A 15,182-nucleotide genomic window follows, 5' to 3' on the forward strand; every position below is an offset into this window, starting at 1 on the left:
TGTAATAGCGCTGATTACAGCAAAATTGGGATCCATTCTAATTGTGTTCCCCTCTTTCTCAGATCTCATAATCCTAGTTGCATATTTGCCAAAGCCTGTTTTCCAGAAAATAAGCACATTTCATATTTCTTCCATTATCCATAACATATGTAAAGTTCTTAGGGTTCTGTGACAGCTATTCATTGCCCATTGAGCATGTCGTAAAGCCGTGTTCTCCAGCCAGACGCTCAGAAGCCCCATATGGCTCACAGCCATCCTGCTTGTGGCTTCTCAACTGTTGGCAACTACTGAAACTATTTTGCGGTAGTGGCACCAGGAAAAAAGACAGGATTACTAGAATTTGGTATTAGAATCAAAAGCGTATCACTGGCAGCTTACATTAAATGACACATCACATTGATCATATGTTTTATAGTTTTTTTTTCATTTTAATATTCCATGTGGCTAAATATCACTTGTCAAATTTGGAGGCGTCTCTCAAGATTGGGCATCTCTGTCTGAAACACCAATCTGTTCATGTTAGCCAAAATGAAGGCTACCTGGCCTTCTGGAGCTGGAGTTATTTATTCTCTTCCTAATTAATCTCTATGGGATTAGGATTACATAACTGAGGCAAGTTTTTTTTAAATTAATTCCCTTTCTGCTAAAATATGTTTGATTAAAATTCACCCCTACCGGTATAAATTATACTATATAAAATTGAAAGCCTTAACTTTACTTTTCGAGATATCATTCTATATTTGTTTTTTACTTTTTTGTTCTTTTACGCAAAACTTTATAGATGTTATCATCGCTGTACTCATTGTACAATCTAAATGAACTATCAGTATGTCTTTGGGATATGTGAGGAAACCAAAACACTTAAGGAATTCCACGCGAGCCAGGCGAGAACATACAAACTCCTTGCAGATGTTGTTTTTGGTGGGATCTGTATCCAAGACCCTGAGTTTTTCAAGGCTACAATGCTAACCACTGAGCCACCGTGCTGGCCAAAACATATATGATTCCAACTTCTTCAATATACCGCCTATTTTTTGCTTCAAAGGCATTCTGGCATCAGATAGTCATCTAAGGTTGGCCATACACTATTCCTCCTCCCACATACACAGTCACGCAAAGTGCATGCGCTCAGAATGGGGACATGGGAATAAGCTGCTGCAAGACATATGTCAGAAACTTGACCACCCTTGAGAACAAAAGGATCGAAAATTTAAATTCCGCATGCCCAATTTTTTTCCCCAACATGGGCTGAATACACATCAGCTGTACATCCGCCATTAGTCTAATGTGTATGGCCAGGCTTAACGGTAAAGGAAAGTTCTACTTTACAGATGCCAGGGAGGGCCAGGAGGCAGAAACTCAATACAGGTAAAATACAAGGAGTCCAGGATAGTTGCTGGGTCTGAACAAGCAACTTTCATCCCTAAGCAATGGTAATTTATGGAGCTTTTTCCCAAATACCGATAGAGCTTCCGGTGCTCCAGACCAATGACGAGAGTCCAGGTTGCATGTCTCTTTCCTGTGTTATCCATATATGAGGTTCTATCGTTATAATTTATTTTGTTGCAAAATTAGTAGACTCTACTTTTTCTGGTAGCAAACTTAGCTGACTTTATTAATGGACGGTTTCCCCTTTTACTTGCTAGTATAATGATATGATGTAAACTGTGGATGCTTATTTTGACCATTGTGTCACCACTGTTGGAGACTCCACTTATGCCCAGTGGATATGAATTGACATTTATCTATATGCTCTCAATTTTTCTGCGTTTGTTGTCTGTCTTTTCTCATTTTGTACATACCAATTTTCTATTAATCATGACATTTTTGTAATTAATAAAATATATATACAGTATTTTTAACCTTAAACTCCAAGTGATCATTTTGTTTGTATACATTCAATAAATAGGTTCAGAAGAGGTTAGCGTAATCATTAATATATCCAGGCCGGCTAGGCTTGGCTGTCACAACTGGTATCCATGAGCCTGTTGTGTCTTGTTTCTTTTACTACTTTAATATTTTGTCTTCATTATTATTTTTCTCAGTAGAATTGCAGTTCTGATTCATTGATGTGTTCAGTAACAGTTTTCCTTTTGGGAATTTGTTTAAGCAGATTTTATGAGAAATCCTTCAAAGGGCAGCTTTACTGCCACTCAGTGGCCAAATTAGCTGGCATTGAATGCAAGTGATCATGGAGTGGCACACACAGAGAAAATGGCTTTTTAAGTATTTTTCTCTATAGGAGGAAAAGCTGAAAAATGATAATAGTAAGGCTGTGTATTTTGAAAGGCCATTGAGTGAATAATATTAGCTTGTTATGTGATCACCTGTGGGGCAGAATAAGGGAAACAGTAATATTTATAGATATGGACAATGAAGACTGGATGAAAATGTTGCTGCATTATACGCGGCATCATAAGCCATCCTCAACTTTTTTTTATTACTTACGTTATGCTGAACTTAAGGTGATGTTGTTCTTAATAGATTTAGTCTGCCATTACAATGACAAAGGATTTTATTAATGATGTGTTATTACAGTGGTGCTTGAAAGTTTGTGAACCCTTCAGAATTTTTAATTTGTCCACAGAAGTGTTTCCCAAACTGCAGTCCTCTCTGCCCCCAAACGATCATGTTTTCAAGATTTCCTTAGTATTGCACAATTGAGAGAACCTGTGACATTTTCTGATGTCTTGATAATATTTCCATTACCTGTGAAATGCTAAGGAAATCCTGAAAACATGACCATTTGAGAGGCCGTGAGGACTGGAGTCTGTGAAAAACTGGTCTACAGCAATTTGATCTAAAGCTACTTCAGGTTTTGAAACAAGAGCCAAATGTAGATCAGATCCAAATCCAACAAATGAGTCAAAAATATTAAACTTAATCATTTTTGATTGAATAAAGTTATGCAATATTTCATGTCTACAAGTTGCCAAAGTATGTGAACCTTTGCTTTTAGTAACTGCATCTAAAAATTTCCAGTAATTGTTGCTTAGTCCTACATATTGGCTTGGAGGAATTTTATCCTATTTCTCCTGGTAAAATGACTTCAACTCTGATATGTTGGTGGATTTTCAGGTCCCTCTACAACATTCCTATAGGTCAGGAGTTTGACCTGAACATTCTAAAAATTTTAACTATATTCTTCTTTAACCTTTCTTTTGTAGAATGACTTATGTGATTTTGGGTTGCTGTCTCGCTGCATGGCCCACATTCTCTTGAGATTCAGCACATGGACAAATGTCCTGATATTTGCCTTTAGAAGTTGTTGATAAAACTAAGAATTCATTGTTCCATCAAACATGGCAAGCCATCCTGACCCACATGCAGCAAACGGACCCAAACTAAGAACCATTTTTTAAAGAATTCTTTATTTATTAAGCAACTTACATAATAGTAACATGTTATGTAAAAATGTCATAAAATGGTAGTATAAACAAGGTCTAAAAGACCAACATGACTAATAGTGCCTAAATACAGTAAACAAGTAACAAATATTTGTAATGAGAGGAATGTTCATATCATGGTTGACTGAGATGGTACAAAAATATGAGAAGATTACCGTATGTTATAGAGGGCAATTCCCTGGTGGAAGGGAATAGAGGAATAGAGACTGTGAGTGGGAAGGGTATTTAGGGTGGGTGCTATTTGGGATGCATGTTTTTTGGTAGCAGGTCTAAGGCTTTATTAGCCCAAGGTTACCATATTATGAGGAACTGTGGATGTTTATGACATTCCCAGCTACAGAGCTCTGCAAGCAGTGTATGGAGGTATTTTCTGCCCAAAATGTTTTTATTTTAGAACAGAATCAGAATTTATGAGAAAGCATTCCTTTGTGGATACCACATCTTCAGCATAAATTTGATTCTGTTAAACCTAGGTGGTGCAGGAATTCAGTAGTTCTATACCAAAAGGGATAATATTTTATAGGAATTTTCTTGTAAAAGTATACATCTTGAGAAAGCCATGTGAATTAGATAGGAAAGCACTGTGCACTACTAGGTTTCTCCGGTTTCTAAGCTGGGACCGTCGGGTACGTATGCGTTACACATACTGCCGGCCAGAGCCCGGCCAGTGGGCGCGGTCTTGCACCATAAACTTCTCCGGTTTCTGAGCCAGCCAGTGCAACCTCGGTCTCCATACACTTGTATGGAGTGAGGCCGCGCTCTCTAGTCGGCCATGGCCACTGGACAGCCGCGTCACTAGTCGGATGTGGCGTTGCTCTATACAAGTGTACGGGCTCTGTCCAGGAGTTTGCATAATGCATAAATACCCTCCGGTCCTGGCTCAGAAACCATTGAAATCACGCAGCTCACAGTGTATGCTCTGGGGGGATTAATAAGTCTGCAGTCACACAAAGTGACTGCAGACTTATTTATTTAGGCAAGATAACCCCTAAAACTCTTTTTCTTTTTCCCAAGAAATCAGAATATTCGGCTTATAAGGACTCATTGGGAAGATTACGTAAATGTATATTTTTGAGATCCCTCTGGGGATAGAAAAGGGAAGTCTTAAAAGTAGGTAAAACCAGGACCATTCTCTAGTTGTCGGGAATTTTGTTTTAAAGAGAGTAAGAATATGGGAGACGTGTCTTAGTTGTTGGAAATTACATGGGCGACTTGTAGCCTCTATTGGCCAGGAATCTACCATAGGGATTTTATTGGATAAGAGTTGGGAAATGTTCTTATTCGGTAAATAGGACCATAACTTATATGTTAGAAAACTTTAAATATAAGATATGGGATGGTAGAAATAGAAGCTAATGTTGAACGAGAATTTGAGAGAGTCAAAACTTTTTCTAAAACTCTTTTGATAGATAGGTAGTAGAAGTATTATGCTATCACAGCATATGTCAGATGATAGGAGTGAGTTGGTCCAGGTATATCAGTGTTTTTACCTAGTAGTAGGAATTATATGTCTGATTTGTTGTTTTGTTTTGAAGAGTTAGCGAGTTTCAACCATCTTCTCAAGTGGATTGCTTTGTAGTAAATATAGATGTCTGGAAGACAAATGTATCCATGTGGTTTTGGTTCGGCGAGAAATCTATATTGGTAATAATGATTTTTAATATTTACAAATATATTGAGAAATAAGTTGTTTGAGCTTCAGAAAGAAGGAATTAGGAAGATCGATAGGCAGCATAGTTAAGGTATATAATTTTTTAGGAACCCATAACCATTTACAGTGACCATCATGTTCCACAGATGGAATGAGATTTTTATGCTGAAATGCTTTTTTTTTCTCAACACATAACGCTTCTCATTTATCCAAAAAAAGCAATAATGCTCTTGAAGTTCCTCCGTTTGCTTACAACTTGCCTGAATTTTGGATTTTATATATCTGGTTTTGTACCTGTTTCCAGCTTGATGAGAATCAACAACTCTTCTTCTGAGGTTCTCAGAAATTTCCTTTTCTTGTGTTCTGATACACTTCCACAAACGTATTGTGAAGATCAGATAAATCCCTGATCTTTAAATACAATCAATGGCACACTCAGATCTGATTGTGGTCCCATTGATTGAAAACATCAGACTCTGTTTTCACCTTCACATTGTTCACTAATCCTAAAAGTTCACATACCGTTTGTGAAGTCTACTATTTTTGACTCATTTGTTTGATTTGCTTCTCTGTATCTACTTTTAGGACTTGTGTGAAAATCTGATGTAGCTTTAGGTCTAATAAATACAGAAACATGGAACGTTCTAAAGGGTTTCCCACATTTTCAAGCAACACTATATATACCTACATTAATTTCAACTAGTGATCAGGTGATCTGCAAAGGTCTGGCTCATGGAACATAGAATTTTTTATCTGTACTGCCATGGACAAACATTTAGTACATGGATGGCATAGTTCTCAGATGTCATAGGAGTGCAGATGCTCTTAATATCCAACTCTGGATATAACTGCCTTTTTAAAAGTATGTTGTGTATTTCCTAGCCTGTGGTCAGTGGCATAGTCTGGATTGCCATTGCCCAGGGCATGGCTGGTATTGCACCCCCTATCCCATTAGAAATGTTCCCTGAGTGCCCCCTTGAAACAATTCTGTCTGAGTGCCACAGTTAAAAAGTATTAGTGCCTATTAAAAAGTAATGATTCTAAGAGGGACCACTGCAAAATTAAAAATTCCTTCCATTGTACCATATACCACAAAAACATAAAGGTCATGCTCACCTAATTCGAGTGACCGAGTCTTCTTCTCCCATAGAGTATGCTAGCAATTTTGTGGCCAAGAAGAATCTCCCCTGTTGCCCCATCTCCACGCTACACTACTGCTGATGGTAGTCTGTTCATTTGCAAAAAAAATATAATTAGGAAATTATTTTGTAATTTGCTTGATTAATTCAGTATCTTTATATTTTTTTCCTTTTTATGTTTAGTAATAATAAAGTGGCAAGATAAAATACCAGTGCATGGAAAAGAACATCGTTATAAGCCTAGATAGAAAGAAACAAGATTCGGCAGTTGATTTGCCCATAAGTCTTTATTCAGTGAGCATCCACCTGAAATTTGCTCATATAGTCCTGTCCTTGTGGTCCTTAGTCAGATCACCATGTTATGACTAACAGTCAGTTTAACAGTCAGGTTATAGATGAGTGTCTCTTAAATGGTTCTTGGCAATGCAAGAGCTGCATCTTTTGCTATGAACAGGTAATAATTATGTTATTGCGGTACTTGTTACTATGTGACAAAATCAATATATGGTGTAAGTATAGAAAACTGTTCAAAGGGAAATCATTTGGACTAGCAACCTACATTGTTTAATGGATTGTGTCTAACAAACCACCAATGTACAAATTCCTCTTTAGTTCATTTATTTTTGCATAATTATTAAGCTATTTTGCTATTCCAACCACCTATTGCTGTTGACAGATCTGTAGCACGTTCTTGTATATTTCAAAGTTGAGGCTTGCTTAGCTGCATACTTACAGACAAACAGATGGATAACACGTCTGCTGGATAATTTATACTCAAAATGTTCTGTTATACAGAGCTGTGTAAGGGAACCCAGAATATGCATCTTCATTTACAAATCTCCAGTAATTGACAGTGACAATAATGCCGCATTGTTCATCATGCTGGCTCAACTGTTTTCTGTGTTACATGAAGTCAGAAAACAGAAGAGACATTGTCTCCACAGCCAAATATTGGTGGAACATGGAGAGTAGTTCTTCTAAATAAAAAATCATTAGACTTTTTGATATCCTGGGTCCACAGCCTTATCAGTCGTCATCCCGATTCCCAGTAAAATGAAGACTTTTTTTGTTAAAATAGAAACTAAAGTGAAATAGATTTCTCAGTAACTTGAAAGAGGAAGAAGATAAAATGAGGATCAATAAGCAATGATGTTGATTTCATGATTTTAGGAGAAATTTGTCTTTAGGGAGCAATCAAACCTTCATGACGTTTGTTCTTAACTGTACATATTGATTATAGATCTCTCCTATAGGTTTTATATTCCGTGGATTTTTTATTCTACTGACCATTATCCCTTTACTTTCTACTCTAGCTGTAGAAGATACAACTAATCTTCCTCCTTCTCCTCCTCCATCACCAGCTTCAGAACAGATGGGAACAGTGGAGGAAGGTAAGGCCATGTTGTCACATTAGCGACCTATGAAATTGGAATTTAGAAAAGTATATGAGTAACAGTACAGAGTATAAAAGGGAAAAAATGCTCAGAAGAACTAGTGGGCAAAATTTAGGAGAACCGGACTCTCTTCTCATGATGATATTTTTTTTTTTTTTTTTAATCTTGTCTACCTTATAAATATCAACCAAGAATTGTGGAAACCACAGTAAAAATTGCGACCATAGATCCATTATAATAAAAAAAAAAAATTACTTCTCTTTATTGAATTATAAATAGGACAGGACAAAAAATGGGGAACTGTGCAAGGAACAAACAAAAAGTGCAATAGTATAAGTGCTCATACAAGCAGAACCCGCCCCAATCAGCCTGAACCATCATATACCAAGATAGATGCATAAATTTCCTGTGTTAATGTTCCATATGAGGAGCATTATATATCTTGCATAAAGAGGGAAACACTGCCCATCAACTATCACACAGGATAATTCTGTGCACTATCACAAAAAAAGGTAACTAGAGGGGTTAACAAATAAACAATACTACCCTCGGGCCATATAAACCATGTCTTACATCTATGGAAAGACGGAGGATGGTGCAGCAAACATTGCCCGAATTGCACCGGCAGGCAATTACCCGCCCTAAGAAAATAAGGACCCAAACCGTTACCTTAATGAGGCTCAAGGATGACCGGGCGGACCGCCCGGTCATCCTTGAGCCTCATTAAGGTAACGGTTTGGGTCCTTATTTTCTTAGGGCGGGTAATTGCCTGCCGGTGCAATTCGGGCAATGTTTGCTGCACCATCCTCCGTCTTTCCATAGATGTAAGACATGGTTTATATGGCCCGAGGGTAGTATTGTTTATTTGTTAACCCCTCTAGTTACCTTTTTTTGTGATAGTGCACAGAATTATCCTGTGTGATAGTTGATGGGCAGTGTTTCCCTCTTTATGCAAGATATATAATGCTCCTCATATGGAACATTAACACAGGAAATTTATGCATCTATCTTGGTATATGATGGTTCAGGCTGATTGGGGCGGGTTCTGCTTGTATGAGCACTTATACTATTGCACTTTTTGTTTGTTCCTTGCACAGTTCCCCATTTTTTGTCCTGTCCTATTTATAATTCAATAAAGAGAAGTAATTTTTTTATTATAATGGATCTATGGTCGCAATTTTTACTGTGGTTTCCACAATTCTTGGTGTATACATCAGCGATTGATTCTATTTTTTCCAAACAGAGTGACACCTATGAGGAATGATATATAATATATTTAGGATGCGGCTCTGTACCGTTGCTAATATAAATTATCTTATAAATATCAACCATATCCATTCATTCAAAAAATTCCAAACACATTAACATATTTGAACAGTTTGGCAGAAGAGTTATTACAACCATCTTTCAGGCAAATTAACAGATTACAGAAGTCAAATGCAATCTGGACATTTGAAATGAGAAACCAGAATGTTTTTTCCCTTTATGAAACCCTCCTTAAAAATATATGGGTTTGGCATTTTCCATTCTGTAAAGGGTTTCTATAATTCTTATCAATGTTGGTTTACATTACTGGTGCCGTACGACCAAGTTCTATTCTTGACATAGATGCAAGTCCCAATAGTTATTCTCTAATCAACCAGGAATTTAAAGCATATCCTGTGGATATGGTCAAATATATGACATGGGACCAGCAGCATACCAACAATGTTGCCAGACCATGTGACTGCTATAACTGTGAACTAGAAGGTCCTGGTGCAAAACAACCCTACCCCCTGTCTGGTGTCCTTCCGCTTCTCATGATATCCACCATATATGTGTGGCAGAAGTCAGGAGGATTTGTATGGTGTGGGCTCCAGCTCTTTGTGTGCACCATACCAAGCAGGTATTGGCTGTTTGACACCGCAAACACTAGCTGGCAAATGCTGAGATTGGAGCTAGCTCCGCTTGCAGCAGTTTAAACCCTTAGAAGCCAAAGTCAACAGTTACAATGGCATCTAAGTGGTTAGATGATGGTGAACCTCAATTGGACCTTTGCTGTGGGACCTCCCCAATTTTGTGTACGTCCCAACATTGGACAACCCTTTGAACTCAAAAAGAGAGAACAACTGAACAATTTAGTCTCAACAATTGTCCACCAGAATTTCCAGTGGACCAGTGGAAATATTTTTTGGTTAGTGGTTAAAATATGTAGTTTGTTCTACTTAATTGTCTGCAGAGTCCAAAATGAATGAAATCTGACAAGGATTTCTGAAAAATAGTGTCAGCCTCACAGTTTATGAAGATCTTTTCTGCTCCCTAGTAATACGTTTCCTGAAATGACAATTTTTCACTTTTGAAAAGAGTTATCAGGGACTTTAACAGAAGCAAGGAAATCGTAACACAATATTGGCTGTCTCTGTCATAAACATAAATATATTATGTTCTTTGGTCAAATAATGTTCATTTTTACATTCCAGACTAATATATATACAAATTAGAACAGAGTACATTGTAAATATATGGCAGATGATCCTTAATTGGATCAAATAACGTAAGGACCAGGGGAATTTCCCAAATGGTACACTCACTCAGACATGATATACAAAAAAACTGAGTGTAAATTCAATAATATAAAATCCAAATTTTATTCAAGTAATCAGTATGTGATACAGAATTCATATAAATAAACATACAAACAGAAAAGAGGGTTCAAATACAGGGAAGGAACAAACAAGCAAATATGTAAACCGGGCCTTAGAAAAACATCAAGAGGTGGGAAGGTGGTTTAAGATAACACTAATATCATATATATAGTAATACACGGACTAAAGTGCAAATGCCTCAATGTAAACCACAAGAATGAATTGACTAATTAGCCGTATCATATTCAGGGTCTCCCAGCAGATCCCTGATATCTACCCATACATCAGCAATAGATATTATAATAAATAACCACTCTTACCCATATTCCCTCACTAAGGGTTCCGGAACATGCAGCCCCAACGCGTGTTTCACATTGGCTTCCTCGAGGAGCTAATTAGTCAATTCATTCTTGTAGTTTATATATATGATATTAGTGTTATCTTAAACCACCTTCCCACCTCTTGATGTTTTTCTAGGGCCCGGTTTACATATATGCTTGTTTGTTCCTTCCCTGTATTTGAATCCTCTTTTCTGTTTGTATGTATAATTATAAAATTCTGTATAACATACTGATTACTTGAATACAATTTGGATTTTATATTATTAGATTTACACTCAGTTTTTTGTATATCTTTCCAGACTGAGAGTAGACAATAATAAAGGAAGGTTTATCCAAGCAATAGCAGCTGATTCATCAGTTTTCGCCAAAATTATGGTGTAAAACAGCTTGAAGTGTTACATAAGCCCTAGTGGATCAGAGCAGCTCACAGCTTAAAGATCCTCCAAGTTTATTAAGAGGTGCTCTCCTCTTACTCAATTACTCCTATATATGAAGACTGGCATACCAAATACCATAGCAGGCTTAATGAATTGGGCCTAGAGCGTTTAAAGCAGAACTCTAATAAAGCAATATATAAGTGGAAAGAACATGTTTTCTGAGCAAGAAGATATAACATAAAGGTGTTGCCTATTGTGTAGTCTCTTCTTAGATGGGATCTATAATGTTAAGATGATCACAGGGTGTCCTGCTACTGGTGCCCACCAGTGATCAGTTGGTCTGTGGTGGGGCACAACAGCAAATGTTTAGTTGATTTATTACACATTTCCTTTTAAACTCAATGGGCTTTACAATTCCTATGTACACATGCCGGGTCATACACAGAGAGGGATGGCTTTGAAGCCCATCCTAGTTAAAGGATCCTAAATGGAATTAATTCTCTATTAACTCAAAATGCCCTAATATGATATATTAAATGCATTTTTTTTAAACAGACAACTCCTCTAAGTTACCAATACAGTCATTAGATATCTGTATACTATTTTACTATTTCAAGAAAAATAACTTTAAATAGTTGCCACAAGTCTCCCATGATCACACGATTTTGTCTGGAATTTTCATCTTACAATTAGCATTATAGATAGTCTAGAAGCTTCCTGCTTGCATTAAATGAGCATCCCTAGCCGACATGAGGTTGAATGTTTTATGATCCGCCATTATATTTTTTAGGGGACACTGAGTTGATTACTATGTAAGTGAATTCCTGCGGAAAACAGAACAACACGTAAACTAATCCTTATTGGAGGAAAATTATTATTATTCTTGCTATGCTAACATCAGCTTTTATTCTTATTAGATTTACAAACACTTTGGCCCCGATTTATCAAAACTGTCAATTTTCCTTCTGGTCTTGAATAAGTGTGTTGGAATCAGGCGCTCTTGAATCATTAAGAGGCTCATCCATCATAATGAATCAGGAGAGTCTGAGTAATGACATACACCTCCATGAACCTCACCATAAATCTCATTCCAGTCTGAGAACGGAGTAAGATTTCTGGCATAAGGAACACCACAGCCTCATCATGAATTGGACAGGCTGTGGTGTCACACCCCTGTCGCGCTCCCATCTTGCCCCAGTTCTGCCCATATTGGCAGAGCTGGTAGAAACCGGCATGAAAACTCCAAGAGTGGCAAAATTTTTGCACAACTCTAAGTTGCACAAAAATGTTGTGACTTTTCAAAGCAATTTTCACAATTTGTTTTGATCAATTTTGCCTTTAAATTTGTTAAATAAAAGAGTGCCGTCACAATCTTTAATTGATGCCTAGACAAGCTAAGTCATGTCAGCAAATAATTAATAGTAGTGCTTCTTAGTTACATGTCTGCCCAGTCATACTTGCTTTTTCACTCTTTATTGCTGTACCTACTGCAGGTCATACATCTTTATTTATTAGACAAAACAATGAAGATCAGGTACATTTGCATGTAAAAATCCACCTTGTAGAAGAAGAAAATGATTCATCCTTCTAATGAACAATTCATTTAAAATAGTAACGTACAGTAGGTGTATCACAGGCCTGAATTTAACAAATACAGTCTATATGTAGCCAAATGTATTTATTTTTTATAATTATTTTTAATAATTCTAACAGGTTTTCTAGGATTCCAGAAATATGATAAAAAAAGACACATAACCACTATTAAACTGATAAATCCCCTACAGTTTCAGCACCAAAAACATTTGTGTTCCATACTGGTCTTTGTCTATTTGTCCAGCAATGAAGATCCATCCATTTGACCGCTGCAGCCAATCCCCTATGCACACATGTAAGAAATAATTGGCCTTATCAGATTCATTGATGACCAGCATGTCATTACTGCAGCAAAGATGACATTACTGCAGCAAAGATGACAAAGACCAGCTGGGAGCATCAAAGTGGTAGCATTGGGATTTAACAGCATTGTTTGCTTTTGTGTTTTATTCCATTTCCTATTGTTAGGTTATTTTTGAAACGTCCAAAAAAAAACCTTCGAAGTGCTCAAGTAACCTGTGAAAGCAAAGCTGAGAACACAGTACGTTTTAATTGAACCAAACCCAAATCCTTTTGAAGTAATGAGAAGAGTAGAAATCAGAGTTTGTAAGACAACATGAGTTATGATAGGACCTCGAAACCCCAAGTGGTGAAATCAATTAATAAGTGGCTCCAACGCTGTCGTTCTGAATAAGCATGTGAGCAGGTAGATATGAATGGACGATGTATGGACATAACGCCCCGTTACACACAACGATATTATGAACGATATCGTTGCAGTGTCACCAGTTTGGTGACGTTGCAGCGATGTCGAAACGACATTGTTGCGTGTGACATGTAGCAACGATCAACAATCAGTTGGCTGATCGTTAATCGTTGCCATATGGTCTAGGCCATAATTCTATCGTTGGCCTCCTGCCGGGCAGCACACATCGCTGCGTGTGACAGCGAGAGACCAACGATCAGCGACGTTAGGAGCTGGTATCCAGGGTAAACAGCGGGTAACTAAGAGCTGCGCGGCTCTTAGTTACCCGCTGTTTACCCTAGATACCAGCTTGCTCGCTGGTCCTGATTGCTGGTGAGTCTGTCTATGTGACAGCTCACCAGTGATCAGCTAACTATGTCCCAGCGATCCCATTCACGTCGGATCGTTGGTGGGATCGCTGGGACATTGAAGCATGTAACGGGGCCCTTAGAAGGCTGTTGATTACTGCAGAACCAATGCTCATTTAAAAAAGATGTTACGTTTAGTGTAGAACAGCAAGATAACGTCTTGCGTACAAATCTTGGACAGGTTTGATCTACAAAATTTAGATAAACATGTAAAAGACTTGTAGGAATATGCTATTTTTTTAGCTGAATTTAGCTTTTAGTAGTGAAACCTGTAGAATTTCAGTCTGCACACCAAACATTAGTCTATTTCAAAGGGTAGTAGTCAGGGGCATGCAAGATGAACTAAGTTTTGAAAGGCATCTATAAACTCTGGAGTCTTCTCAGTGCTGAATGGCATTCTTACACTTTAAAAACAGATCATAGTGTTAAATATTTTTCCATTTAGGACATTAAACTAGACATGATATTATTCTGGCTCGAATAAATGTTTCACTGATCCAGTTGTAGCAATATTACTTTACTTGTATGTCATAATGTCCATACTTGATAGACTCCTTAGTGGCAAGTGTTGCTAAATACAATGAGTTCCTATTAGTGATGAACGAGTATACTCGTTGTTTGGGTTTTCCTCAGCATGCTCGGGTGTCCTCCGAGTATTTTGGCGTGCTCGGAGATTTAGATTTTGTCAGCTTATCTGCATGATTTGCGACTTGCAGACAGGCTGAATACATGTGGGAATTCACTAACAAACAGGCAATCCTCACATGTATTCAAGCTGTCTAGCAGTCGCAAATCATCCTGCTGAGATGACGAAAACAAAATCTCCGAGGACGGCAAACTACTCGGAGGACACCCGAGCATGCTGAGGAAAACCCAAGCAACAAGTATACTCGCTCATCACTAGTCCCTATAGAATGTATGCACACATTTTGGAATCTCACTAATGAAGTATGGTGTCACCTGCATATTTTTCCTGTCGATTTCTTGTCTGTTCTCTATGTGTCACCTTGTTTTTCCATCCCTTAAGAAGAGACAGTTAAGGGTCCTCTGCCTGAGAAAGAAGAGGAGAAAGCACAGGGGGGAGAAAGCAAACCTACTGAGTCCTCCATCGTGGGTCTAAGTGAGGTCCAATCAGATTCAGGCTCTGATGAGACACAACCCCATGAAGAACATGTTGTTTGCCAAATAAGCGATGACAATAATATTGCAAAACATGAGAGTGACGTCTTTGCTGTTTTGTTGCCTTCCTTACCAGGGGAAGGTGTGTTCTTTGTATTATCTGCATGTAGCTTCCCCCCCCCAAGTTCAAGCTCTTAAGTGCATATCCAAGGCTGTTCCATTCTTACATGTGCCCATTATTATTGGCTTTGTCTTTCTGCTAAGCTGACTGCAATCTGTTACTGTATATGCCACAAAAAGGGCGTTGATGATACCTTGTCCTTTTTTAGTAGCTGGCTGCAAGTTACTTTGCCATGATACAAATATGCTTTGCTGCTAGGCTGTTGCTTCATGTTAGTTTTCCTTTGCCATCATAGACGTGTTT

General features: G+C 37.8%; 1 protein-coding gene across 15 annotated transcripts in view; it reads left to right on the forward strand.

Annotated features, from left to right (window-relative positions):
* MAP2 (microtubule associated protein 2) overlaps window positions 1-15,182 on the forward strand; it is a 344,963-nt gene that overhangs the window by 276,288 nt on the left and 53,493 nt on the right. For 14 of the 15 annotated variants that reach the window (XM_073551582.1, XM_073551580.1, XM_073551589.1 and 11 more), the window contains one exon: window positions 7,511-7,588. In XM_073551582.1, the coding sequence (XP_073407683.1) occupies window positions 7,511-7,588 (78 nt within the window). Of the gene's footprint in view, window positions 1-7,510; window positions 7,589-14,666; window positions 14,901-15,182 lie in introns of all 15 variants that reach the window. The other variant, XM_073551594.1, reaches the window with a different exon arrangement.

This window comes from Dendrobates tinctorius, unplaced genomic scaffold (assembly GCF_039654945.1).
Source record: "Dendrobates tinctorius isolate UK_male_01 unplaced genomic scaffold, ASM3965494v1 ptg000177l, whole genome shotgun sequence".
In the NCBI taxonomy this organism is placed as follows: Eukaryota; Metazoa; Chordata; class Amphibia; order Anura; family Dendrobatidae; genus Dendrobates; species Dendrobates tinctorius.